At 42.8% G+C, this 27,177-nt stretch overlaps 1 protein-coding gene across 1 annotated transcript in view; it reads right to left on the bottom strand.

Annotated features, from left to right (window-relative positions):
• alk (ALK receptor tyrosine kinase) overlaps positions 1 to 27,177 on the bottom strand; it is a 369,109-nt gene that overhangs the window by 14,326 nt on the left and 327,606 nt on the right. Inside the window, exons 12-19 of the mRNA XM_076107773.1 lie at positions 18,956 to 19,121; positions 17,637 to 17,784; positions 9,684 to 9,794; positions 7,970 to 8,111; positions 6,643 to 6,810; positions 5,890 to 5,988; positions 2,720 to 2,875; positions 1,511 to 1,624 (exon numbers count right to left, since the gene is read on the bottom strand). Of these exons, the coding sequence (XP_075963888.1) occupies positions 1,511 to 1,624; positions 2,720 to 2,875; positions 5,890 to 5,988; positions 6,643 to 6,810; positions 7,970 to 8,111; positions 9,684 to 9,794; positions 17,637 to 17,784; positions 18,956 to 19,121 (1,104 nt within the window). The remainder of the gene's footprint in view (positions 1 to 1,510; positions 1,625 to 2,719; positions 2,876 to 5,889; positions 5,989 to 6,642; positions 6,811 to 7,969; positions 8,112 to 9,683; positions 9,795 to 17,636; positions 17,785 to 18,955; positions 19,122 to 27,177) is intronic.

Below are 27,177 nucleotides of genomic sequence, written 5' to 3' on the forward strand. Positions count from 1 at the left end.
CACACACACACATCACACACTTTATAGTGCTGGAAGCCTCTACCTGAGCTGGAAAACACATTAGTCCCAGGGAGAATTGTTTGTGTGTATGCTTATGTGTGTGTGCAGGGGAGTTATTTATTTACCAAGTGCTTTCTAATGTAGCAGTGCTGTCAGCCGCCGGCTGAGCAGCCATCCATCATTAGCGCATTTCATTCATCACGGAGGTATTTCCACACCTCCTCAGTTCCCGCCTCGTCTTGCTAATGTGTGTGCACTTGTGTAAGTGGGAGACTGTGTGTGTGTGTGTGTGTGGAAGAGATGATGTCTCAATGAGTGCTTATGTCTGGCTGTAATAGCCTGAAAGCAGTCGAGCAGACGTACGTCTGCGTTGGCCGCGAGGTTCACTTCAACAACCTGCTGAGGGCCGTCTGAGAGACCAGGCACTGGGGAACTTTATATATATATGTGTATATGAGAGAGAGAATATGTGTCTATTGGACAAATTGAAGCAGCAAATACAAATACTAATGTAATGTACAACTCTCAGGCATTTAGCAGCACAGTCCAGTCCAGTAAAGAAAAACTATGATCGTCAACAACCGTTTTTTTACAACACCGTGAGATGAGACTGACGTCATAAAACACTAACAGTAACTATATCAACATGCAATGGTGTTGACGGAAAAAGAAGAGATTAAAATGTTTGGATAATATCTCTTCTACAATATCTCATTTTCATTGACAAAAAGAAAATACACAAAATATTATAGACCGTCAATGCAGCAGTTCCGTTTCTTGTGCTGAGCGTGTCAGTTTCGTATCCTGTGCCAAGGAAGTCTATCTGCACGTGCACAGTACTCCAGCACACGCTAAGTACACACAGTTCGGATAGGATTAGGCACCAAAACTACTCCGCTAGGTTCAGGTGACCAAAGTACTTAGTTGGGTTTAGGCGCAAAAAATACCTCCTGGTTAAGTTTAGCAGCCAAAACTACTCGGTTTGGTTTAGGTTTCCCAAAAGTACTTGTTTAGGTTTTGGCACGAAAGCTTCTTGGTTGGTTTAGGACAAGATCATGTATGGGTTAAAATAAGTACAGTACTGTGAGATAAACAGTGTCTCCCACAAACATATGACAGCGTTATCATATCAGTTAACATGTTGTTGATCCAAGAACCGCACACAGGCACATATCACACCATATTATGTAGCATTTAGCTTGAACCATAAGTTACACAATACGCACATGCACACATTCACAATGTTATAAATGAAAGGATGAACAAGCGACTAGATTGACTGAACTGTTCTATCGAATTAGAAAATGACTAAAATATAAGGCTAAATATATAGTCATGAGGCTACAATATCCAGACTTTGTCAACTTATATAAAAAAATAAAATAAAAACAGGATAGGGTTAACTAAATATGATCGATCACAACACGGACATTCATCTCAGGACTACAACTAAGACTAAATAACAAATGATCCGTCAACACTTAGTCTCTTTACGAGCACGCTGACTCACTTATCATGACCCCGGACACAGCCAGCAGCAGGGCGGCGATGAGGGCGGAGGTGCCCACAGACAGACCCAGCGCCAGGTGGGAGAGAGACGGCTGGGGGGGCAGCAGGGACACCTCTGCAGGACAAATGAAACAACAGCGTCCCACAGTTGTTATCTTCCCCCAGAGGAGTATTAACATTCACTTCGCCACTCTGATCCCCCACTTAATTAATGATGTGAAAGCGATGACACAACAGAGCTTAGGAGCAGCAACGGCCAGTGCATGTCAATTCCCTTTTCAGGGGCAGGGGGGGAGATCTCACTGCACTTGTCTAAGCTCAGGGGAAAGAAAGGAATCTGCACAGAGAGAGAGAGAGACCGTATTGAGATGGTGACCTTTTTTGACCTAGCATCATAGAATTATCTATTGCTCGTCATTACTGAGAACAGATTTGCAAATCATAGTGCAAGGAGAAACTCTAGGTCATGAAGATAGCATTGAAATGCTAATAGCCCCGTTATTTTGCTTCACATTATAAAGAGACATTCCGCCACATTAATTCATTTCAGATCTACATTCACGTACTCGGGATTCATCTGAGATTACAAATCATAATTGAAGGGGCAACTCTAGGTCCAGAGGGGGGGTTGTCTACACTCCTTTGTTGCAGTTTATCCCAAGGAGAAGACGCGGCACATGTGTGAATACAGATGTTTTTAGGTTGAAATGGTCTAATGCACAGAGCCAGTCGCAGGATAATGAAGCCCGTTGTGAAATGCCTTCAATACAATATGTACAATATCACTACATGAGTATCCAGCTGTTGCCTTTTAGCCTAAATCCTTCGCATGATAAGAGAAAGAGCTTTTATCTGGTTGTAGCACAGAGTTACATCACAGAGCAGCTAATACTGTTATAGGTGTACCCATTGTTTATTAATGGTTTAACTTATGCTAGGGATTGATTATATTATGAATGATTAAAGCACAGTTTAAAAGAAACCAACCTTTCCTCAGATAAAGATGCCATTAAGTGCAGAGCCTTCCAGGCTTAATTACTTCTGCAGATTAATTCATCAACTGCTCACTGAGTCACAGTCTATTACAGGTACAATTACATTCAGCTTAAGTCTTTTCTGCGGTTGGATTAATTCCACACACTTGTGTGGAGAAAAGAGAAATAGACGAGGGTCCTCCATTGTGGTGTGTGTGCAGTTCTCCGTGTCAGACCTGTGGCGTTGATGCAGGACACCCCGTCTGGCGCCAGAATCAGGCCTTCATCACAGTAGCAGACGATGCCGGCCTTGGTCTCGTGACATTCGTCGCTGTCGCAGTGGCTGCAGTTCTGCACCGGACTGATGATCACCTCGCCATCCCCCTCCATAGCTACACACACACACACACACACACACACACACACACACACACACACACACACACACACACACACACACACACACAATCCTAATTTTAACATGTTTGAGGATGGCTTTTCTAGAATTTATACTCGCCACCATTAAAAAGATCACAGTGTCAATAATAACAACTAACACCTCACAACCTCACACTTCTCTGATGTTTTTTTGTCATTCAAAAATGAATATGAATCTGTAAAGTAGCACTGGAGTTCAAACACCATTCTGCATTGCATCAGAATTGTATTCGTGGTCAACAGGTCTACTGGCAGAGCTCTCGTCTTTAATTTCACCAGCAGTGCCCCGCAGCAGCACATGAGTCGGGCCAGGGTGCGTCCTTGTGCTGAGGGCTCATTGGAGCTTCTCTTAAACTGAACCAATGCACTGACTGGAACTGAAGGTGTGCTAATGGCTGATTGATCTGCTGTGATCTTGGCTGGAACCAAACCTGCAGACTCTCCGCCTTCAAAGACACAGCTGCTCATTCCACCATAGAAACTTCATTTATTTTAAAAAGAAACAATTTTCTTAATCATAAACTACAGCAAGCGCAAGTGAGAATCAGGCCAACATGAATTAGTTATGGGCTGCCTGTGAAGGCTTGTGCTGTTTAGTAAGCAAAGCAAACGCACTCATCTGCAGAATCTGTTTTCTCTCATCATTCCGTTATCAGCTTTATAAGTGCAAATACATAAATCGAACCCAGAAACAGTTGAAAGGATTCGACGGAAGAATACAAATGGCTGAAGTACAAATGTCGACTGCATACTGATGCGTGGGTGTGATGCTCCGTGTTGTGGATCTTGAATACTCCTTCAGGAAATCTGAAGATGATTCCTCTAAAGAATTTTACCAATATTTCTTAAAGATATAATGGTAATGGAGAAACAGTTAAACTATCGAAGCTAGACAAGTATACGGATTAATCGTTTTCCTCCTTTAAGCTTGTTGAATAATGAATTTCTTGAATTGCCATGAACATGGAAAATGTAATTGTATTAGAGGGATTAACCCCTTGACTTCAAAGGAGGTCCTTAACACTAAGAAACAGAAAATACAAAACAGGAAACGTAACACAGGACAAGAATACACAAACAAAGGCTCTCCCTAGACAAGCCGTTGCACTAAAAGAGTCAGAATACATGCAGTTAATGTCTGCATACCATACAAGGCTGTACATTCACATGCACCGAGACGTTAGCCCTGAATTATTGCCATGTCTCAAGTATAATTAGTAAATAAGTAAGAAGAGATGCCTTACAGAAATGAATGGAGGTAATGGATCTAAGTGAACTGGGCCTTAGCCTCTACAATGACCTCTATCAAATTCAAAATAGTTATAAATATGAAGGATAGTTCAAGAAAATGCATATGAAAATATATTCTTCTAAACTTCGGCATTAACCAATTTAGGGACGGAGACTTTTATAGACTACGTTAACAGGAGGAAGGTTTGTTTCTGAGGTCTTATAGACAGTATCCTTCTCTTTCATACAGGAGGAGTAGGATTCATTGAAGCTCTCCTGGCCTCTAGTAACATGAATGTTTTCCTCAGGGCCTCCCAGCACCCAGTAACGCACAATGCTGGATGACAGTGCAGTCCTGTCTGTATCCTTTAGGAGCAGCCTGTGGTCAGTGGATTAGGGCACACTGTATTGCAATCCTGTTGCCTGTGTCAACATTAACGCTGTGCTTTTTGATCCTCTTTTGGGCCTTTCGGTGCACTGCGGGTTGTCCGGCATCACCTGCTGCTATTATCTGAGCTGGTGAAGCTGCCACTTCAAGCTGAGGAGGAAACTACCGGAGCAGCCGTCTGTAATTACAACTTCAAACAGCAAATGTCTTTTAACCCTGACCTTTACACAGACGACATGCTTTTAATCTATCAAATAGCAGATATTACCACTTGATATTCCGCCTTTTGTGTTATGATAATGATTCTGGCCTTCTGGAAATTCCAAGTATATTAATCTTGCCAAACTCACTCTCTGTCTTTTCATGTACACACACTCACATTTCTTCAAAGTTAACAGTTTCTTCTGCAGGAATCTAAAACATTTAATCGTAGAACCTTATACACATGGATGTGGACTTAACATTTCTTATGATAATCTTTATTATCTGTCACATAACGTTATATTTTCTTTGTCCCAAGACTACAAAAGTGTGTATACTTTAGGTATTTGGGTGTTGTTGCTTGGTCAGCACAACAGTTAACGGCCTTAACTTTACTGTGAAAATAGTTTGAATAGTGGATGGAATATCCTTTTTTTAAGTAACAACATAGATCCAGCCTAACCAGCCTCAATAGAGAAGAATGAGAATAATGTGGATTTTGAAACACGCTATTGCAATTTCAGTTTAATTTACAGCTGAAATTCACTCTGAAGTCTTTTTCTGCTGGAGGAAATGAAGCGAGTTCGATGACAAACTGAGGAGTGGGAGCACTATTAAAGCTCAATGGGAGAGAGATATCAGAGCGTACTCTGCTACAGCCCAATGGATGGAAGACAATTCTAAAAAGCACTTCAAATTCTATTTCACATTTTCCCCTTTTCGCTGAGTGAAGAGGGAGTGTTACATGATGTATGGATGGCCACTGCTCCAGCTGAAATGTTCAGTCAGACTGTGTTTCTAGTACCTGTCAAGTTCAAGTGTGTGTGTAACAGGTCTACACGAGATGGATTTATGGAGCTCTGGAGGCGTTTTAATCAAATAATCTGGGAGTGTCTTCTGTCAGAATGGAAAACTCCCGACTCTCATCCCCGTGGCTGGCCATATCTGCTGCTGCACATTTTTTACAATATCCTCTTTTTGATTTGACAGGGTGAGGCAACTCACTCTCATCGTGCTGTAAAAATCTATCGAGGTTATGTGTTGTGAAAGCTCGTACCGTAGGAAGCAAGTCAGGTGCGCCACAACAAGAACTCATTTAAAGTGCCAATAGACGTTCATTGGCGGACTGGTTTGTCTGTATCACATTACCTTTCAGAGGGTAGAGGAAGGGCTCTCCCTCCGGACCGAGGAAGGAGGTGCCGTCGTCGCCGTCGTGTTTGGGGTTGTTGTCCACGGAGGTGTTACCACCTAGAGACCAGGGGGGCAAACACAGTGACAAAACCTCAGACGAAACAGCACATGGTGTATTCTACGTGGATTGAACACAAACATTTGAAAGCACATTTCACGGACAGAAACACGAGGATTGCAAGTGTCACATCATCCGCTGTAATCACAATCACACCCAATCGTACAGATTTGTATTAACATATTTACATATTTCATCCTCGTGTGTCCCAATGCATTCTAATGTAACAGTTATTTGCATTTGTTCCTACCACCCTTTTTGCCATATTCATATTTCTTATTATTTATAATTGCGTCTTTTCATGCCTTATGCTGTGTACTTCCATCTGTTGTTATGACCCAGTTATCTACTGAGGATTATCTTATACGACAAACACACTGCTGAATGATATACACGCAGTACAAGGAGATACAAGGTGTCGATACTTTGACCCTGTGTTCGGTCTACTCCAGAGTGATTCACACTTGATCGAGCAGTTAGGAGGGACAGGACATGCAGCTGGGATTCAACCGGATCCCTGATCTGTATAAACTCTGTCACCCTTTCACATTCATTATAAAACACAGATGAGGTTATATCTGACAGGTCGTCACGATTCCTTTTTATTAAACCCCAGACTTGCAGTAAAAGCCTTGCAGCACTCTCGGACTAACCTCTGTAGCCTCCGCCGGCACCGCCCGACATACAGCCACCTCCGCCGCCCCCGAAGCCGCCGCTGGTCTGCCAGAACTTTTGACAGGCCTGCCCTCCCTGGCCTCCAAGCACCAGCGGTCTGCCCCCCTGACTGACAGGAGCCCTGTCATTCCAACCTCCGCCTCCACCTGTCACCAAACACAACACACCTTTGATGTAATGCGGAAGTAATACGCTGTGGAGGGAATCAGTGTGTGTGTGTGTGTGTGTGTGTGTGTGTGTGAGAGAGAGAGAGACGCATAGAGAGCGAGCTCTTAAATGGGTCAATGTTATGGGAAAAAGATGCTAAACTGCAGAAATGCATGTATATATTGTAGGCACACACACACACACACACACACACACACACACACACACACACACACACACACACACACACACACACACACACACACACACACACTAAGTATCCAGTATTCTCTCTCACACACAAACATCAATCCCCTGTTAGTGATAACAACACTGGTTACAGCAGAGACTGAAAATATAAAGATCCTATAAAAGAGTCCTGGTAACACGAGATTAAAGTCACAGCTAATAAACTATTCCCTCCCATATTCTCTAACAGTAGAAAATTAAATTTTCCTCCTTTCATTTCCCTTCCACTCTGGCGCCTGAGAGATAGCAAATGAAAAAAATAAATACACATCACACCACACTGGCAACAAAACCCGCCAGACCTACTAAATATTTCATTTTTCATTCACAGGGATTCCTCAAAAGTAAACCTTGGGCTTTGTGACGATGTGGAAATCAATAACTTCTGTTTTCTGGGCTGTTCGTCAACTCTGAGCACATGAATAATGCAGCCTGCAGTGGGCATGGGTGGAACATTCCACCGGTAGATTGGAGCATGTAGTTCTGCCGAGCCATGACGGGGGAACCGAGTGCTCCGTATGAATAATCATGAGCAGGGCCACGCTGTGATTTGTTTTTCGCCCAAACACAACCACCGGCACACCTAGTGTGGAACGTCTAAGAAGCACACGCATGGAGACGGAGGATAACACCTCCAGGGTGAATGGATGTGTTTACGAGTACAGGTAGACATTCAGGCTATCTGTGAACTTGTTAGTGTGTGTGCATGCTGAAGGGAACACAATGCACAACGCCTTTCTCATCATAAAGTGGGGAAAGATAAACCCGCAACTCTACAGCACCGTAGTGGGCTATTTAGTCATCTGCTCATCTCATACACACTCACTACACTGTCTCCCTGGACCTTGCACACGCACAACACACATACAAGTGGTACCCACACACATAGCAAAGCGGTGTGTCGTGTACCTGCAGCGTTTGACTTCCCGCTGCGTCCCGGTTGGCTGGGGTCATAGTCCATCTGCTCCAGCTGGGTCTCTGATAGGCTGCTGTAGCCCCGGCCACCTCCCCCAGCAGCGATGATGAGGGGGATATACACCTCTTTGTCCACCTGCGTGATTTTTGTTTACAGTTCGATTCATGTGCTGGTATCTGCTCTTCAAAAGGAACACCTCAACATTTTTGAGAAATGATGGTATTTGCTTTCTGTCTAAGAGTTAAAGGAGAAGATTAATACCAGCTCATGTTTGTATGGTAATTATGGTGCTGGGGCTACTAGTTGGTTAGCTTAACTTAGCTTAGCTTAGCATAAAGACAGCTAGGCTGATCCGTCCAAAGGAAACTAAATCTGCCTACCAGCAGCTGTTTGATTAATGCGTACAAAAACCTAATTCCTTTCATTTTACTCTGTGCAAGAAAGCCAACGCACATAATTATTAAAATGTGAAAGTATTCCTTTAAAGGAATACTTTGGATTATAGAAGATTGGCATGTTGGTCAGCTCAGCTGTTCAGTTCTCTATATGACATACTTTACCCTTTATTTGGTATGGCTTACTATTGTATAAACTTGTTATACTATTGTATAAACTATCAAACTATGACTTTTTATGAGTAACTGTACCAAGACTTTTCATGACAAGCTATATAATTTTTACCTCATAATATGACCTTTTGACATATTCTATGATGTTCTGTGACATATTATTCTATGACTTTTTAAGGAATACTAACCTATGGCTTTTATATGTTATACTATACTATGACTTTATTATGACATACTGTACTATGGATTTTGATGACACATTTTACTTTTTAATTACATGAAATGCTATACTATATACTCTATACTTTAATTACAAGCCATCACTTACGAGGGTCTCAACACACACACACACACACACACACACACACACACACACACACACGTTCTCCATGTACTGTTTCATGTGTATGAATCTGCCTGTATTAAGAATCAACTGGTCCTCTGATTATTTGAACTTCCTTGATCCTGTGACTCATGAGATCTTCCTTTCACACATACTATACTACGACTTTGTATATGACATACTAAAATATGATTTTTTCAAATGACTTTATGATTTTAAAAAAACATAGTACAGTATGACTTCATTTAGATTTTTTTTTCGACATATCTTTTGAGTGTTCTATACTACTGTGACATTTTTCATCACACTAGACTATATAAAGATTTTTACTGATATATCATAACTATTTATGACATGCTGTACTATAACCTTTTAGACATACTACACTACGCTTTTTTGACTTCTACCAACACTTTACTTTTAATGACATGCTATACTCACATTTTTTCATGACGTGATATACCAAATCTATATACTATTATTACTATAATATCACATTTTAACACATTTTCTTGAAATACTATACTGACTTTTATTGAAGTATGAAGTATTGTATTGTGACTTTTTAGTGACATGTTATACCTTGACTTTTATATGACCTTCTCAACTATGTTTTATTTTGACCTACTGTACTATTTCAGTGATCTCGTCATGTCTGTATCCCCAACACCTGCATCATATACTTGTAGCAACAGAGAGACTGGACTTGTTTAATATTTGAGACACACATTTTCATTATTCATGCAAAAATCTCTACATATTCCGTGCAGTGTCATTCCTTCAGCACCCCCTCACCTTGAACACATACGTGGCCCCGCCGCCTCCTCCTCCGCCCCCTTTCACTTGGGTTTTGTTCACCATCGGGCCGCTCTGCTCCAGGCAGATCCTATTCAGCATGCCGTTGGACTGCAGCGAGGGAGAGAGAGAGATGTCAGCTCACCAAAGAATTGCCTTCATGCATGCCAGCTGTGTATGAGAGGGCGTAGCAGTTGCCAAACTCCAGCTGCTGTGAGTCTAAGACTTTAGCATTATAATGGTGAGCAAATACCAAGAAATATCCAGATGCATGATCTGAGAGGCAAGGACCAATGTTCCCTTTGTAAGACAATTCCAGTGAGGCTTGAGTATATACTGATTTCCTGTTCACATGACTGTAAATCTGTCTGACTGTTGTAGAAGAGCTTCCTGTGCACATTGATGGATTCATGTTTCTGACTGAATAAGAAATCTCTGCAGCTGATTTTCATGCAGTTTGAAACCTGATTGGAGGAAATGAGTCCAAGAGGTTCGACAAAAACAAATTCAACATACTAAATACTGTATCGTTCATTATGTTGCAGATGTGTCAATAGATCCGGATTGTTGTTCTAAGATTTTAAAGGTTGTTTACAAAATGTATATTTAATGAATGTTATATCCAATTCTAACTGTAGTACTATACTTGATAATATATATATGTTCACGTTACCTTTTTACTACATACCATTAACACGAATCATCTTTATTATCTTAACTTTATGTTGAAACAGTCAGACATGATTATACTGTCAATGTGTTTTCATTTAATTAATCATGATAATCAATAAAGTTAGTCAGCCGTCCAAGAAATACTTGAAGAGTAGACGTTTTGTTATTGGAGTGATGTTAGATGCAGATACTTTTTCATAGCTGAGGTTTTGTGAGTTGATGTCTCATGCTGACTGTCCTCCTCTGAGAGGAAGAGAGTTCTCCCCGCCACTCAGTTTTTACTCATACGCACAAACACACACTCACAGTCGCTCATCTCTCCCTTGCTTCTCTTTGAGGGGCTGGGAGGCAGGTGGGGGTCGGGGCTTAAGTGAGTAATGGACAGGTAGAGGGGGTACAAGGCAGTGCATTTAAATGTTCTGAGAGTCTCCCTCTAAGCCTGTTCTGTCGTTGCAGCTTCTCCTTTTTAGATTGAGCTTGTGTCGGACAAAGGTGTGTGTGTGTGTGTGTATGTGTGTTTGTGCTTGAGGACCTGTGTATGTCTGCGTGCACGGCAGAAGGAGCGGGTGTTTGTAAGTACAAGGGGGGGGCAAAATGCTAGGTGTGAGAAAACACAGTTATACAGCACAAATCACTTTCAGGGCGACCCTTTGGAGAGAGTCGCTGTCTCTCGCTGTCACAACTGGGGGGGAATAAGAGGAACCTTAATCGACTTCAAACTCCCTTTGGAACCACAAAGTCCCTCTCTGCTGTCTGACCTGAGCACTTCAACACACACTGTGTTAAAACTAATAACTGCCTGCTAAGCTACACATTCTACCTCTTGAAAACAAAGCCAGTAAACACAACTGGACCTAGAGCTGCCTCATGAAGGTTGTTCTGACTTTAATCTATTTTAGTAACTTTCAACTGCCAACACTATTACTTCTACGGTGTCACCAAAATCTCCCCGGTACCAGTTTGTTTGTAAACATATTGGCTTCTTTGAAATATGATAACCCTTTCAGATGAGTAGCTTTACACATTTTTGGAACAATCATTGTTTCGGCCATTATCGCCCGAGAGAATCAATTAGTAGGTTTGTGTACAGTCTTATGTACCAATATATGCAACAACATAACATTACACATGCATAGAGTGTTACATATATAGAAAGGATATAGACAGTTTATGAGTTTGTCCATGTTGAGCTACACAAGGCTCTGGGGACTCACTCTGTAGATACAAAGGGTTCATTCTTAAGCAACCAAAATACGACAAAATCAGAAAACAGACTACGAAGACATTCTCAAGCATCACATCTGAGTGATAGAGTAAAGCAAGCACAAGAGAGACGGGTGGTCTTGAGAGCAGATAGAGATCTCTTTGGGTATATCATCACTGCTTCGCAAAGTCAAGATCTTCACTTTCAAGATGGCTCATCCACTTGGTCCAGTGCCTTGGGCTCTCTCCAATCCAGACGGCTCATTGCTGAACACTAACAAGGCCACTCTTGGAAGAGAGTTTTTACCAAATCAGCATCAGCAGGTGAAAATATCGGAGAACACTCTGCATGCATCATTGATGGAATGAGCCTTGTTAAGAAACTGAAAAGGGATGGAGAGATTGCTGGCGCTGCGCTGAACCCAGCGATGCATGAAGGAGGAAACAGTAAGAGGATAGATGTGGCTTCTGATGTGTACTGGAATACACATCAGTCAAGAATGCTGAGAGAGGCAGTCGTGGTTCAGCAATTAGCACTCAATGGAAGAACATTGCCCAGGGACACAGTGTTGTGCAGAGAAAGCTGTTTAGATATACAGACATTCCACGCGGACCAGTGGAAGCTATAGCGGAGAACCAGGTAAAGCTTCAGGACAAGCAGCTATTTGCAACATGTGGAGAGGCTATTGTCTCAGCGATCTGCGATGTTGTTGAAGAGCTGAAATCTTAGAAATACCCGTATGCTCCTACGTGATAACCATGCCAGCCAGAGTGGCTATCAAACCACCGTTGTGAGTGAGGATACGAATGTCCTTTTTCTCGGATACTGTAAGAAGATAAAGTGACTCGTGTATCAGAAATGTGACAATCAGAATCGGACATCAAGATCAGCAACCTTGCGCAGCTCCTTGGAGATGACCTATGTCTGGTCCATATGGAGGTGCAAGATCTGCTGAAGCAATTGTAAACGAAAGCGGTGAAACAACATATACACACTCTGCTTGAGATTTAATGGGGACTTAAATTAGCAATTCAAGCTCCAACACCTTTTTAAACACAACTTTGTAGGCTTCCAGAGGCAGCGAAGGTCCTCAAGAATAATTGTATGATCAGAAAAAAAGCCTAGCTGTTTGTTAGAATATAGAACAAATGTATACACGGATTGTGATTCTACCAGACGAGCCGCAGTGCGTTTCAGAAGCGTCCCAGAAAGCAGCTCTTCGCTCTGATCCACGAATAATAATACGCGCTGTTGTTGTTGGAGCCGAGGTGTGTTACACTGAGCAGATCACGCCAGGTAAAATGACTAACAGTCACTTTATGTGAAATACAGATGCTGAATAATGATGTGGATTAATGTGTTTTTCACAATGCACAGCCACAAATATTTGATCCATGTCCTTCATGCTCTTGTAGGTGCACATGCCTTTACGGGTTGTGATAGAGTGCTTTTGCATGAACGAGGAACACTGTGTTTAAGGAAACAGGACATTCAGGACGGGACAACAGGAGAGTCCTTTAAATCCCTGGGATCATCCTGGGACGCACCAGTGGAATTACACAGCAATATGGAATCATATGTCTTCAGAACATGAAGCATCATCTAGCCTCTGTGATGTGAATGATTTGCATTATACCTGCTGTGAAGTGGAATCCAGACTACTTCCCCCTTGCACGGACTGCTAACAGTTGAATATTCACCATGCCAAGACATGCCAGAGCCAAAAGACATGGGTTGACAACTGATGAAAAATGTATGCTTATGATAAATAGTATAAATATGTATAGGTCATTTCTACATGTTTGGGCTCCTCACTCAAATGGATGAGAAATATCTTCAACTTATTCTTACAGGTATGCTGATGTCGGACTGGAAGTGGGGACCCTTATCATCAATGGGCCCTCTTGGAACTTATGGCCTGCAAGTGTGTTGGGACCTGCAAGCTCCCAGACTGCTCCTCTTCTTGCCAACAAACTCAATTGCACAGAAATGTGTAAGCTACAAACCTGTAACATCAGAGGGAGGAGGAGCTGGAGGAGGATTGTAGAAGCTGACCAAAATACCAAACATTGTTCATCCTTAAACCTACAAAAAGAAATGTACTCTAATTCGTATGTAACTAACATAATTGTGAGCCAGGATGTGCAGGGCTGCCTCTCAGGTATTCAGGTGACGTAATATAAAGAGAGACAAAGTCTACATAAGGATGAGGCAAGGGTGGATAGATGGGTCAACGTAGAACATTCACCCAGGAGACCACTGTTCATGTCCAGAGTGAAACCTCGAGAACTTTGCTGCAGTTTATCTTATAAACTATTGTATGAGGATACGTCATACCAATTAGTTATGGATTACTTGTCTTTTTTAAGTGCTCTAACTGGGTAATTAACTGAGCAGATCATCAATAAGATAAGATAATACGTAGAAGATACTTCTGTTTCGACATACTGTAGCTGTCTTTAGTTTTATAACAATTCTTTCCTTATTAATACAGAAATGTGTTATCAATATATCGGTATATATAGGTTGATTCCCCCAATCACAATGTCATCCTAAGGAAATAAAAACACTTCTTCATGCCACAAACTAACAATGTGTGAATTCCACAAAAGGAGTGAATTTTACTGCTGTGTTTGTCAAACAACTGAAGAATCTGTTGGTAATTTCCTCTTCTCAAAAAACGTTGGCACCTAACTCCTTTTCGCTCTACTACAGTGGCAGACAGGCCTTAGCTTTAAAGCGTGTGAATAGCCGATGATGGATGATATCATTGGGGACTAGAGGGATTGTGAGGTTTTTAGTCTCAGTGTTGAAATGTGGGGAGGAAGCACGGTGTGCTGCTGCCAGTGAAGTAAGTCATAGCATAATGGATGACAGCCACCGCTGGCAAAAGAGCACAAGTCAGCTTCAGAGAGACAACGGGACATCACTGTGAGCTTCCATTGCAGACTCAAACAGTTGTTGGTGGCCGTAAAATGTTATGCTTTAGAGCATGGGTATCCAAAGTGAATCATTGTCCATTAGGAGAATTACCAGATTTTCAGAATGTCATAGTTATCCTTTTAAAGCCCAACTGTTTGTTTGCTCTGCTACAGCATAGGCCTACGTATCTGCTCTGAAAGAAGAAACCAAAAGGAGGACATTTATATATCTTGGTTTCATGATGGCATTCCCTAGTTTTGCATTAATTCAACGGAATAGCGCTCCGCCTACGTAGATGGAGGCCTTATATTATTACAGCTAATCAGATCTTGCATACAGCAGTAAAGTGAGCATTCTATCACAGGCAGAGCAGACGCTCACACTGAGGCAAACAGCAGCCTGCTGCACAGCAAAAGAGCCTCGGCATCAACCCACATTAGCTTTCCTGTGGAAGTCTCCTTCTACTCTAACTGACAAACATGGACACGCCTCTTATCCTGCACCGTAGCTGGTTGAATGAGCCACCAAACAAACATTCAACGGGGAAAAGGGCACTGCCAACGTCAGTTTGCAGGCCATACAGCTAATTAGCTGCTGGGCCGCAGCACATTTTGACAGCATGTAAATGCCACCGTCCAGTTGGATGCTGGTGGGGTCCTTCGTCCTCTCTAACAACACACTGCGGTTGAATAGTCAAACTAAATCATGTCCTTTGTCTTTCCCTTGACCTCGATGGACAACATGAGGTCAAAGACAATTCATTTGAACGTAGGAAGTGACGAGCGCGGTGCTCTAGGAATCTGATTACATTTACACGATGGCAGACGGATGTGTTTTTCCTTTTTGAAAACTTTATTCATGACAAAAATAAAATGAGTAGGCTACCGAGACAAACTCAATGCGGAACAATTTAATTAGAGATTACTGTCTAAAACAGAATCACATCTCCAAAGAAGGATGTTTTTAATCTATCCATAGTGCACAATTAAACAGCGACGGCAGATGTCATTGACGGCTGAATGGTGCGTTGCTTTAAGTGTTGCTGAAGCAAGGAATTGTGGGACGGCGTTATCTCCTTTCCTTTCAGAAAGGATGATCCCGTGTACCCTAAGCTAAAGGAGATAAGAGAGAGCACTGAAGCACCTTTCCTTAGCATTTAGATAATTCAACCAGCTCTTATCATGGCTGTCACTTACTTACAGGTCATTTCCCTCAGTTAGGAACCTTCCTCAGCAAAAAAAGACTTTGACAGCTACTGTCTGCCAGTGGTGAGCCGTCAGGGCCTGCAAGGCCTTCTCTGCTGGCCTAAACAGAATCACAAAGCTATATCTATTTTATAATTTAATCATTTTTCTTAAATACACTACATGTATTATAATTTATAAAAATATTTTTCCCATTACCTTATTTTCTCATTGCACAGCTACTGTCTTCTTCAGTTGCTCTGCTTCCAGTGCAGCTTGTTTTAAGTAGAGCTTTTATCCAATCAGATCTCACCTCTGTGTCTCTAGGTAAGAAGAGAGGCAGAGGCCTGCAGACTCACAAGTGAATCCCTTTGCAGTTTAAGTGAATGGGGACGATATTGTTGATTGTCATAGTGTTCAACCAATCAGATCTTTAGTTTGACATGTTGGGCGTATTCTTTGACGTGCCAGAGCCTGCTAGCTGGCTTAGCCATACGTGATTGGTCAGTGGGCTAGTGTGACATGTTGGGCGGTGACAATCCCAATATCTGCTGCCTCTGTTGAGCGGACATTTTCAGCCTCAAACGCATTTAAACCTATTCAAGAAATACAACTGGGGAGACTCGACTGTCTTCACTGGCGTCCATGAATCGAGAAGGACTTCTTACTGGAACTAAAAACACACGGATGTACTGAACAACCGTGAGATTAAACTCTTTGTTAACAAAGAAAGGCGGAAGAACAGCTAAATAGTGAACAGCAGCTCTGGTAAGTTAACTGCAGTAGCTTTAACTGCCATAAATATGATCTATGTCATCATTTAATATGCTTGTTTATATTATATATTATTATTTATACAACTTATATGGATTTTCGTTTGGTTTTATATGTGATAGGAACTATTGTTACGTCCTATGTTGCGCGGGGGACACATTTATCCGGTGCACAGCAACAAGACGACGCGCGAAGCGGCAGCGGTCTATATACTCCGTGCAAAGTGTTAAAGTTAAGTTTAAGTTTTTAAGTGATCTACTTTGAAGATTCATGTGTTTTCAAGTGGACTCGTTTTCCCTCTCGGTGTTGACAGATAAATAAATCCGTCAGTAACAAGAACTATGGAGTCGTGTATTTCCTGGAGGGAGTGATAGGAGAGTACTACTCTGTTAATTTGTCTATCGTGTCGTTTTCATGATATGGGTAATATTGTTCCCTCTGATATGAATAATATTTGAATGGCCCGTGCTCTTGAGTGTGTGGCGGAATGCATGTTTTAGCTGAATTGATTTTGACTCATTGTTCGTTAATGCCGCCGCATCCCGTCATGCCGGTATTCATGTACCTGCACTCATCGTGTATTTGTAGGTGTTGAGCTTCATTTTTACGAGTGCAGGCCCAGGTATAAAATGCACTTCCCGCCACTGCTGTCTGCACATGACATGTAGGCGGCAGCACCAGTTTGTTCCTCACCGGCACTCTGGCAGCACTGCAAGCTGCTGTCAATCAAACACAGACAGGTACACGCCCCTCCAGACGGCTGAGACAAATGAGATCATTTCGCATATTTCCCCAAAGACCTTTTTTCTTCCTTTTATTAAGAGAAAAAAACTATTAACTATGAAACTATGAAACATTTCCGACAACAAGAAGGTGCGATTCAATTTTGGTTGGTCTGAAAGTTAGACAACGTCAAAGAATGTTGAGTTTCACTACAGTGCGGACAGTTCAGTTTATAACAACTTCCCACATTTACATTATTTTGAGACAACAAATACAAAACAGAGAAATACGTTTGACTCCCAATTCAGTTGAGTCATTGAAGCGTTCACAGCTATTTCAAAGAAGATCAACAAATTGAATCCGTATGATAATTCCTGCCCTATCTTTTGCTTTCATGACATACTGTAAACTGCATGTTCTCACATGCTGCTCAACACCTACTGTCTGCATTATAGTACTGCAGGATAGACTTACATTAGGGCATGCGTCCTCTCCTCGCTGTCCCACCAGGACGTAAAGCAGCTCGCCCTTCCTGAGCAGGAAGTCCCCTGTGATGTAGACACCATGTGACCTGCTCATGGCCAACACGCTTCGACCCCCAGCTGCACCGTAGGCTGTGATCCTAAGGTGTAACCGGAACAAATGACACACATATTAAACAGCTCATTAGCAGGAGAATTACCCTAAAGATACAGGAAATACATTTGTTTTCATTCAGTGTTTCCGTTTGGTTTTGTCGGGTTTAATGGGAAAAGGTGATGTGTGTATTGTATAGTCCAATCTGTACAGTAGGTGTGTATCATGTAGTCCACCTGCTATTTCATGAGTGCACAAAATTAAATAACAGCCAACATTCATTTGGAAGCACAAACACACTTTTCTCCCTGCTGGCTGTTTTTTAATACAAAACAATTGGACAAAAAAACTGTCAAATTTTTTAGTCCAATTGTGCACATACAAAAACAGTGCACAGACTACAAAGTGCACGGGCACACAAACACAGAGAGACAGACATACAGATACACACACCTTCGCTGCAGAAGACACTCATTTCAAATGCTCCTCTTTTCTTGCCAAGAAACAAACAACAACAAAAAACTTGATTGGTTTTTGGTAGCTCTTCGATATTTCACTTCCCCGGTGGTCGTGCGTGGTGGGGAGAGGGAGAGATAGACAGCACGCTGCCCGGTGTTCAGTTGCTACCTCAGCTGTTTGCCTAATGACTTTTGGGAGATGCAGAGCGCATATTCATCTCTGTGACCGTCTGTCAGCTTCATTTACAGGCTCTGCCAGCTAAACCGGGCCGCATCAGGACCACGATTCTGGAGTTGTGTGCGGAGACAGAAGGTGTTTTTCTAAAACTCCGGGTATGTGTTAAAACGGTGCTGTCCACGCAGTTGTTAGTTTAGTATTTTAAGACTCAAGAGTTCTGGCTGAGCTTAGCGGTGTCTGTGTTTGGTTTTTTGAGTTGATGTGGGAGGCTTGAAGCTTTATTTTTTGTTTGAACCATCCTAGTCAAATCCAAGTTAAACGCCTCCCGTCTCTGCACAAGGTAGTGGATATTACAGCATTAATCCTAGAGCAGTACACAGTTTGAGGTCAAGGTGCTAGGGCTGCTTGTTAAGGTATTTGGAAGCCTCAAAGACCACCAACGTGGATGTGGGGGTGGGTGTTTTTATTTTATTTTTGGAATCAGGTGTGGAGTGAATCATGCTATTTAGCTGCCATTACTTCAGCTTCTGCTCTCTCCTGCAAGAATCTGATAGGGACGCTCCGATGCTGTAAAGCCCTACCTGTAGGTGGCAGTTTCGGGGACCCGCCACATTTGAATGCCTTTGAAGGGCCCTCGGGTGCCTAGAGTCACGTTGACGTTGCTGTTCCTGTAGGAGTTGAGGCACTGGCTGGGAGTCGGGCCTTCAGGGCCCACAGCCCCGCAGGTATGAAGAATCCATTTTTGGGCTGCACATGAGGATAAAAATAGAAAAGACAAAGTTAAAGAAATGAAGCAGCTCGTAGAGCACACAGCTGTAAAAGCATGTATTCTGCATTCAGTCACAAATGTACATAAGCAGACTTAAAGATGACAGAGAGTCACTGCTGTTCTATTTGTCCCACATTCATTCCATTTCAACATTCCCCACCGCGCCACTTTTCCACATCAAAGAAAGGCATGGCACGTTGGGAAGGCCAGCTCCATACTGGAAGCTGCTCATATGAGCTATCACATTCACGACAGCAGCGTGGGGACGCGGTGACAGGATCACAGGTGACGAACATTTCTCCTCATTTTCCGTGTAATCCCAGGCGTCGGTGCTAATTGGAGTTCTTTTCACTGTAATTAGCACAAGATTAGTCTTGTCAGATGGACGTGGACGGACTTAACGCTGCAGAAATCCTGATTTAAGGCTTGCGAGCACAGAGCAGTGGGGAAGACACCCGGCCATGAAGCATATCTCTCTCTCTCTCTCTCTCTCTCTCTCTCTCTCTCTCTCTCTCTCTCTCTCTCTCTCTCTCTCTCTCTCTCTCTCTCTCTCTCTCTCTCTCTCTCTCTCTGTGTTTGTGATTGGATACAATACAGAACGGCCTTGCTGTTTATTTATATTTCACAGATGCAGTAGTAAACTGATAAAATGAAGACAGGATCAGGATACACAGCAAAGAGAAGAGATGGCGTGAGATTAGTCTCAGGAGTGCAACTTAATGTTATGATGCTCTCACTGCAACACCTTTCCCTGTTCAAGCTGCCTGCTGTGTAGCGCCTATTAGAGTTGAAGCCCAGGAATTGGGATCCCAGTATTTACAAGGATTTCTCACCAAAGTCCGCTTTCTCTGACTGAGGAAAATGACGGCAGGAAGCTGCTATTTTTTGCAAGTGTGTGTGTGTAATTAGTTGTTCTAAGGCCTGTGTGTACCTTAGAATAACAACATTTTGTTATACCCCATTTTCTCATTAATTATATACAGTTGAGTTACAGAGAGAAATTGTGCGTCCACGAGAAAAGTAGTAATGAGTTTTTCGGATGTAATCATTTTAAAGCCAGTCATCCCAGGTGGCTGTTATATGATGACATAGCATAATGTTGAAACATTACATTTCATTACATTACAGTCATTTAGCAGACGCTTTTATCCAAAGCTACTTACAATTCAGATTCTATCACAATTCTACACCGTAGGCACAACTACGGGAGGAATTTAAGTGTTAAGTGTCTTGCTCAAGGACACATCGACATGCGACTAGTGGAGCCGGAGCCGGGGATCGAACCGCTGATTGAAGGACGGCCCTGCTCTCCACTTCGCAACAGTCGCCCGCACCCGAAACCTGGGTGGGCTGCATTTTGAGCATTCTACAGTCCCTGACAAAAGTCTTGTCGCTTGGGTACAAGTTGGGTACAACCTTAAGTGCCCCTCAAATATATTTGTAATCAATTTTTTTTTTTACAAGAAATGGCTAATTTCAATCCCAACAGCTTTTGAAATAATGTTTTGGTGCCAAACGAAACTGCTGAAAAGCATTCTAACGTTCACAGCTTGGTAAAGCCCACTGAGTCAGTTTTTGCAAAGACAAAAGTCTTGTCGCCTTGTCATATGATGCACCCAATCCTAGATTACAGCCTCACCTGTGATCAATAATTGATCAATCAATTAGTGGGTGTGTATAAAAAGAACCCCAGCACACCAGACCTTCACATCAACTGCAACTTGACCTCTGACAACATGCCTAAGATTCACCCTGAGACCAAAGCGTTGATTATCAAGAGGCTGAAGACCAGATCCACTGCTGAGGTGGCTGACACCTTCAATGTGTCTCAGCGTCAAGTACAAAGAATAAGAAAAAGATTTGAAGAGACTGGAGATGTTTTTGACAAGCCCAGGTCCAGCAGACCCCGCAAGACAACTGCTCGGGAGGACCGTTTGTTGGCTCGAAAATCCAAGGCCAGCCCCTTTTCCACTGCAGCAGAGCTCCACCAGGCCTGGTCACCTCAAGTCCCCGTGTCAACCAGGACAGTTTGTAGAATTCTGTCTCAAAATGGCCTCCATGGTCGAATCAGTGCCCAGAAACGAGCACTAAACAAAAGGCAATTAAAAAAACATGTGGCATTTGCCAAGGCCCACAGCCTGCTAAAAGGATGGACGCTGGAAAAGTGGCAGAAGGTGGATTTCTCAGATGAATCTTCGGTTGAATTACATCACAGCCGCCGCAAATATTGCAGGAGACCTACTGGAGCCCGCATGGATCCGAGATTCACCCAGAAAACAGTTAAGTTTGGTGGCGGAAAAATCATGGTCTGGGGTTACATCCAGTGTGGGGGTGTGCGAGAGATTTGCAGGGTGGAAGGCAATATCAATAGCCTAAAATATCAAGAAGTATTAGCTACCTCTTACATTCCCGACCATAAAAGGGGTCAAATTTTGCAGCAGGATGGTGCTCCATTGCATACTTCCATCTCTACATCAAAGTTCCTCAAGGCGAAGAAGATCAAGGTGCTCCAGGACTGGCCAGCCCAGTCACCAGACATGAACATCATTGAGCATGTCTGGGGTAGAATGAAAGAGGAAGCATGGAAGATGAAACCAAAGAATCTTGATGAACTCTGGGAGGCATGTAAGACAGCTTTCTTTGCTATTCCTGATGACTTCATCAATAAATTGTATGAATCATTGTCGAACCGCATGGATGCAGTCCTTCACGCTCATGGAAGTCATACAAGATATTAAATATGGATCTCACAGCACCACTACTTAATTCACTGATGTTATGCAACATATTTTTGTATTTGAAGTAAATTATTTGTTCAATTTTCACATTACTCTCTGTAGGCGACAAAACTTTTGTCTTGCCAAAATCTGACCTTTCTGTATTCATTAAATGATCAATCTTTCTTCAGTGAAGCAAATTTATTTTAGTATATTAAACATAATTTGGGAGGGTTTTAGCTTTCATATGAGCCATTTCTAAAACCAATGGATTAATTAAAAGTCAGGTTATAAGCTGTTGTTTCTACAAAATGGATAAGTGACAAGACTTTTGTCAGGGACTGTATTTGTCCTCACGATTGGTTGGGTCCAAACCTCCGTCTCCAAACACATTCCCGCTCCCAACTCATCAAAACCGAATGAATCCCATTGGACGTAGTCATCTAACGTCACCCATTGGTTTGTGGACTGCGTTTTTGAAGTCTTGAGTTCGGCATTTTGACCAATGACCATATTTGGACTGCGGAGGAGTGACGCTGTGGTAGAGATGCTGTTTACCGCTCTGGTCGCGGGCTGTCAATCACAAGGTAGCCACGCCCTAAAGCATGCCCTGCTTCTATTTGACTCTAAATGGAACACCAATTTACAAAATGGTCATCATGCCGCATTGAAGACTTGAAACTAGCAATTGAGACCATATACTTGTGTTTACAATATTTACTGAGGTAACAAATCAAGTGAGAACTAGAGTAATTTTGTCAAAAACTTCCATACCATCGGAATACTTTTTGCAACCAGAGGAGTCACCCCCTGCTGGCCAGTAGAGAGAATGCAAGTTCCGCATTGGCTTTACTTTTCAGAATGGGAGGCATAAGAGCCATTTTGTTATTGTTTTGTTTTTGTACAACCTCCCACCACTTGGGGGCGTAGTGCCGGTGTGAATCATGGCACAGGTATTATAAAGAGTTTTTGACCGTGCACATTTAATGAATGTAAATGTTGTGATTTATTGGTATATGTAGAGAAAATGGATAACGACAGAGAAAGTGGTTGGCCTCTGTTTATGTGAGAAATAAAATGCCTATATTGGAAACTGGACTTCGTTATTTATGGCACGCGTCAGAACAAACATTTCAGCAACCGTGGTGACTTTTTTTGGGAAGCAACGGTCACTACAGGAGGTTTTCGCCCGGTCAGGGCGAAGTACTTGAACAAATCAGGTCACTGATACCTCGGTGAACATGGATGCCTGGCTAATCCTAGCGCTTGAAGTCGACACAGGGCGGGTCCTGCCAAGAAAGGGAGTGGGATTCATAATAAAGCCTCTAGGTACCCCTCTAGCTTTAGTTTTGGATCGCGTGTCAGTTTCATCCGTCTTCACAGGAAGTTAGGCTTAGGCAACAAAACCCCTTAGTTAGTTAGGTTTAGGAAAAGAGCATGGTTGACGTTAATCTGACTGGTTAACGACTCACATGACTAGTTAGTGACACATGAGTCACATGACTAGTGAGTGACTGGTAGTCACGTTAACCTTTGGTTAGTTTAGTATGAGTTGGGAGAGAGAACCCGTTGTGTCAAGAGGCAATTTTAAGCAGCCTTTCGAAAACACTTTAAAATATCACAATGGTACGAGCACAATTTGGAGTTCAGCCTGGTCTTAGCAAATGCACTCCACCTGTATAAAAAACAAAAAAATATTGTGGGGTATACTGGAGCATGGCTCCCATCCAGCAAAAGTAAATTGATCCCTCACATCAGTATTTTCAATACCTAACGAGGTAAAAAGAGTTGAGTCTGTTGGGAATAAATCCATCACTGGAGCAGAAAAGCCTCCAAAGCCAAATGATGCTTTAGATGTGAATCTTACTCTACGTAATGGGATACTCTGAGATGGCAATCAGTCAAGGTGGGACATGCTGAAGAGAAAGGAGTGAATGTCGGATTAGAGTCTGGATGTTGTATATTCATTTAGTTTTTTCTGATTTGTAGAAGTGAGTTCTTGGCTTCCTGACATGAATAAGATCCTGTTATGTAAAGTGAGCTTGACTTCTTGACAACAGCGCCACCGGTGTCGAAGATAGCATTAAGTCTTCCTTTCGATTTCTCTCTCTCCGTCTCCCCAAGGTGCGGTTGGTTTCACACTTCAACCCGGCTGATCGATCTTGTTGGTCCATTAATATGTGTGAGTTCTAATGCACACAAATACCCACACACACACCACTGCACAATCCCACGTGCACAAACACACCACCCAACTGGCGTAATGAGCCGTTCTGTGATAGACACTTGGCAGAACAAACAAAAAGAAGATGTGCTCCCACAGATGATTGTCTTCTCTAATAAGTGATTTGCACACTAGCCAGCCCCTCTGACCTGTAACACACGAACGCACACACACATACTCACACACACACACACAAACATCCCTGGGGAGACTCTGACTGTGTCTGACTATTATATGAATCTCCGTTACTGTGGTCTTTGCCGGCGGTGGTGCACCATCATCATAACAAACACTGGCCTCCATAAAAAAGGGGCGACGCTGTGAACTGTCATCGGTGAGAAATTGAGAGACAGAAAGGGAGAGACTCAGTGTAGAACAAGAAAAACGTCTCTTGATTGGATTACAAAACTGACAGCAACGTTCCAGCAGTCTTTATCTCCCCAGAACATTATTAACACAAGGCAACAGTAAACATGTCATTCTCTAGGAATGACAAAGGCAGTCCTTGGGCCGATCAGTAACAAGTAAACAAGCGTTTCATCACCCATGTTAGGCCTCGGAATTGTTTTTAAATTGCCGGAATGAGACTTTCAGTTTCGTGAAAAATGATCATCTCGGTACGAGAAGGCGTGTTGCGTCAAACTGCTGTTTGATTGCAGTTCTGAGGCAAACATTCTTTTATGTTTTGTTTATTTTCACTTCAGCCATGATTGGGTAAGCCAGATCAGTTCTTTCCCCAGTTAGGCTGCACAAAGCCTACGTTCAGACCTACAGTAGCCCTGCAAAATAAAACAACACAGTCCTTCCATTCATTTAACGGAGCCGGTCGGTCAACACAGCAGGGCTGCCAACGCATGGGGCTCAGGCAAAACAACACCGAGTCGTCCATCAAGCACAGCTGAACCAGGCTGAACCTTACTGCAACGAAAACAACGGAAATCCATCGGCCGCTATAATAACTTCCGGGAGTTGTAAAATCCTGTCCCCAGAGCATTATAAACTGCTGTAAGGAGTCCTGGTGTCTGAACTCAGGGTTCGACTCTATTGCTTAAGCTGGACCCTCTGGATCGTATTTCATTATCTCACTGGTGCCTGCAGCAGCATGCCCCCCCACCTACGCAGCCCTGTTTGTGAAAACCGTTTTTGATGTGAACGCCTAGCTGAGCTTGAGGACGTGATCTTCCTGCAGGTACACCAGTGAAAATAACGTTAACGTTTGGTATCATTCCTTTAAGCTAAATGTTGGTTCATCATAATCTAAATAACTCTTCAACATGGCAAATTAGGTTCTAGCAAAAATTCAACTTGTGAGGTCATACTTTTGCATGCTTCATGCCATCCTCTCACTCTACTCATGATCCCTCACGATCTCCTTGCTGTCAATCGTGTGATCAGCTGCTCACATCCATCCAATGGCACCGCGATACACCTACATTGTTAGCCAATCATCTTGCTTCTGTCTCCTTAAAATAAGATTCTCTCTCTGCCTTCAGTACGTTCATGCTGCTGCTACACGCGCCCGTCCACCTCCCCATCGCAGATCCATTCTCCTCATCAGCCAACCAGTCTCAGCAGAATCATCAACCACCGCAGACGGGCTGCGGTTACAAATCTCCCTGAGGAGTCTGAGGGCCAAAAGAGTCTCTGTCGAGACTTTATCATCACACATCATCTGTTTACAACAAACAATTATCTTTTCTTCGTTCGCTTGTCTCTCCTGATTGAAATGTCAGTCACAGCCGATCAGTTGGGGCAAAATAACCCCGCCACACAAACAGGATATGAAAAGGCCATTCAATCTGATAATCAGACCCTGATTTAGTCTCAATGCTCAACAATACAAGATAACAAACTCTCTTTCTACATCTATGTGCTTGTTGTTTTGAATTCTAGAGTTGTATGCTTAAATTACTGCCATGAAAGCACCATAATACACATGATAATTCGTTTTTGCATGATGTTACATGTCTTCTGGATGCATTATACGTTGACTTCTCATTCTGCGCCGCTTTCCTCTCTTAGCATGTATCCTCGTTATCCAGTGACAGTTGTCCTCCTTGGTCCGGCCATTAGAAAGACAGATCAAGGCTGGCGTGCCGTGAGTGGATCTGAATGCTAAATACATAGCTTATGAGGCACCCGAGTCCAATTAATTAGTTTTGCGCGGCACTGCTTGTTATCTGTCTCATATCTGTCTTGGTGACGAATGTTCCCCCTCCAAAACCCAAAGTAACAACACCGAGCTCACTGACTGCCACAGGCCAGTGTTTACCAACGAGTACGGAACGGAGCACAGGCACGCATCTCCACTCTGCCGCTAATTAGCGAGCACGTACGGGCCAAAACTACTTCTTCTGCATGGAGCGTGCACGGAGCAACATCTGCTGTCGGTTACTTTCAAGAGCCAATTGGATTGCTTCAATCACCATCCCTTCTGTCTTTGATTCAGCGCCAGTTTCCATCTACTCCACAGAACTCTTGTTGTTTGTTGTTGTCGTCGCCCGTTGTTGTGTGAGTGGAAGTGGAACACCTTGATATGAAAATGTTCTGTCTGTTCAAAGAACGCTAATGCTCGTACATCCTGCTACGCGTTCTGCAGATGAGGTGTAAATATGATGATGCTTTGTTGCATCCTGACAGCGTATTGTGTAAAGTTCTTGTATCGTCTCATAAGAACGTGAAAACACTAATCTTTGTGAATCGCACACCCACAGACACACACACGCACATGCACGCACACACACACACACACACACACACACACACACACACTCTCATACATTAAATGGCCGAGAGAAAAATGAGCCTGGAGCTCATTTTGAGGTTAGCGACGCATTCCTTTCCCATCAGGTGAGGTAATCACAAATATAAAGGGAAGCAAGCTCATCTCGGTTGACTTCTTTCACTCTCCCCTCTTCCTGAGAGCAAATGATGAGTCAGCAGTGAGAGGCGGGTGCCACACAGTAGGGCATTGGTGAGAAATAAAAGCTGCCAGAATAGCGGGGAATCAATGGAGATGAGGGGAAAATAATATTAAACGAAATGAAGGTGAAGTCAGGGTGAAGGAGAAGAAAAAAAAAAGCAGCAGGATGA

Source organism: Anarhichas minor, unplaced genomic scaffold (genome assembly GCF_050575085.1).
Source record: "Anarhichas minor isolate MPS153535 unplaced genomic scaffold, ASM5057508v1 ptg000040l, whole genome shotgun sequence".
Classification (NCBI taxonomy): domain Eukaryota; kingdom Metazoa; phylum Chordata; class Actinopteri; order Perciformes; family Anarhichadidae; genus Anarhichas; species Anarhichas minor.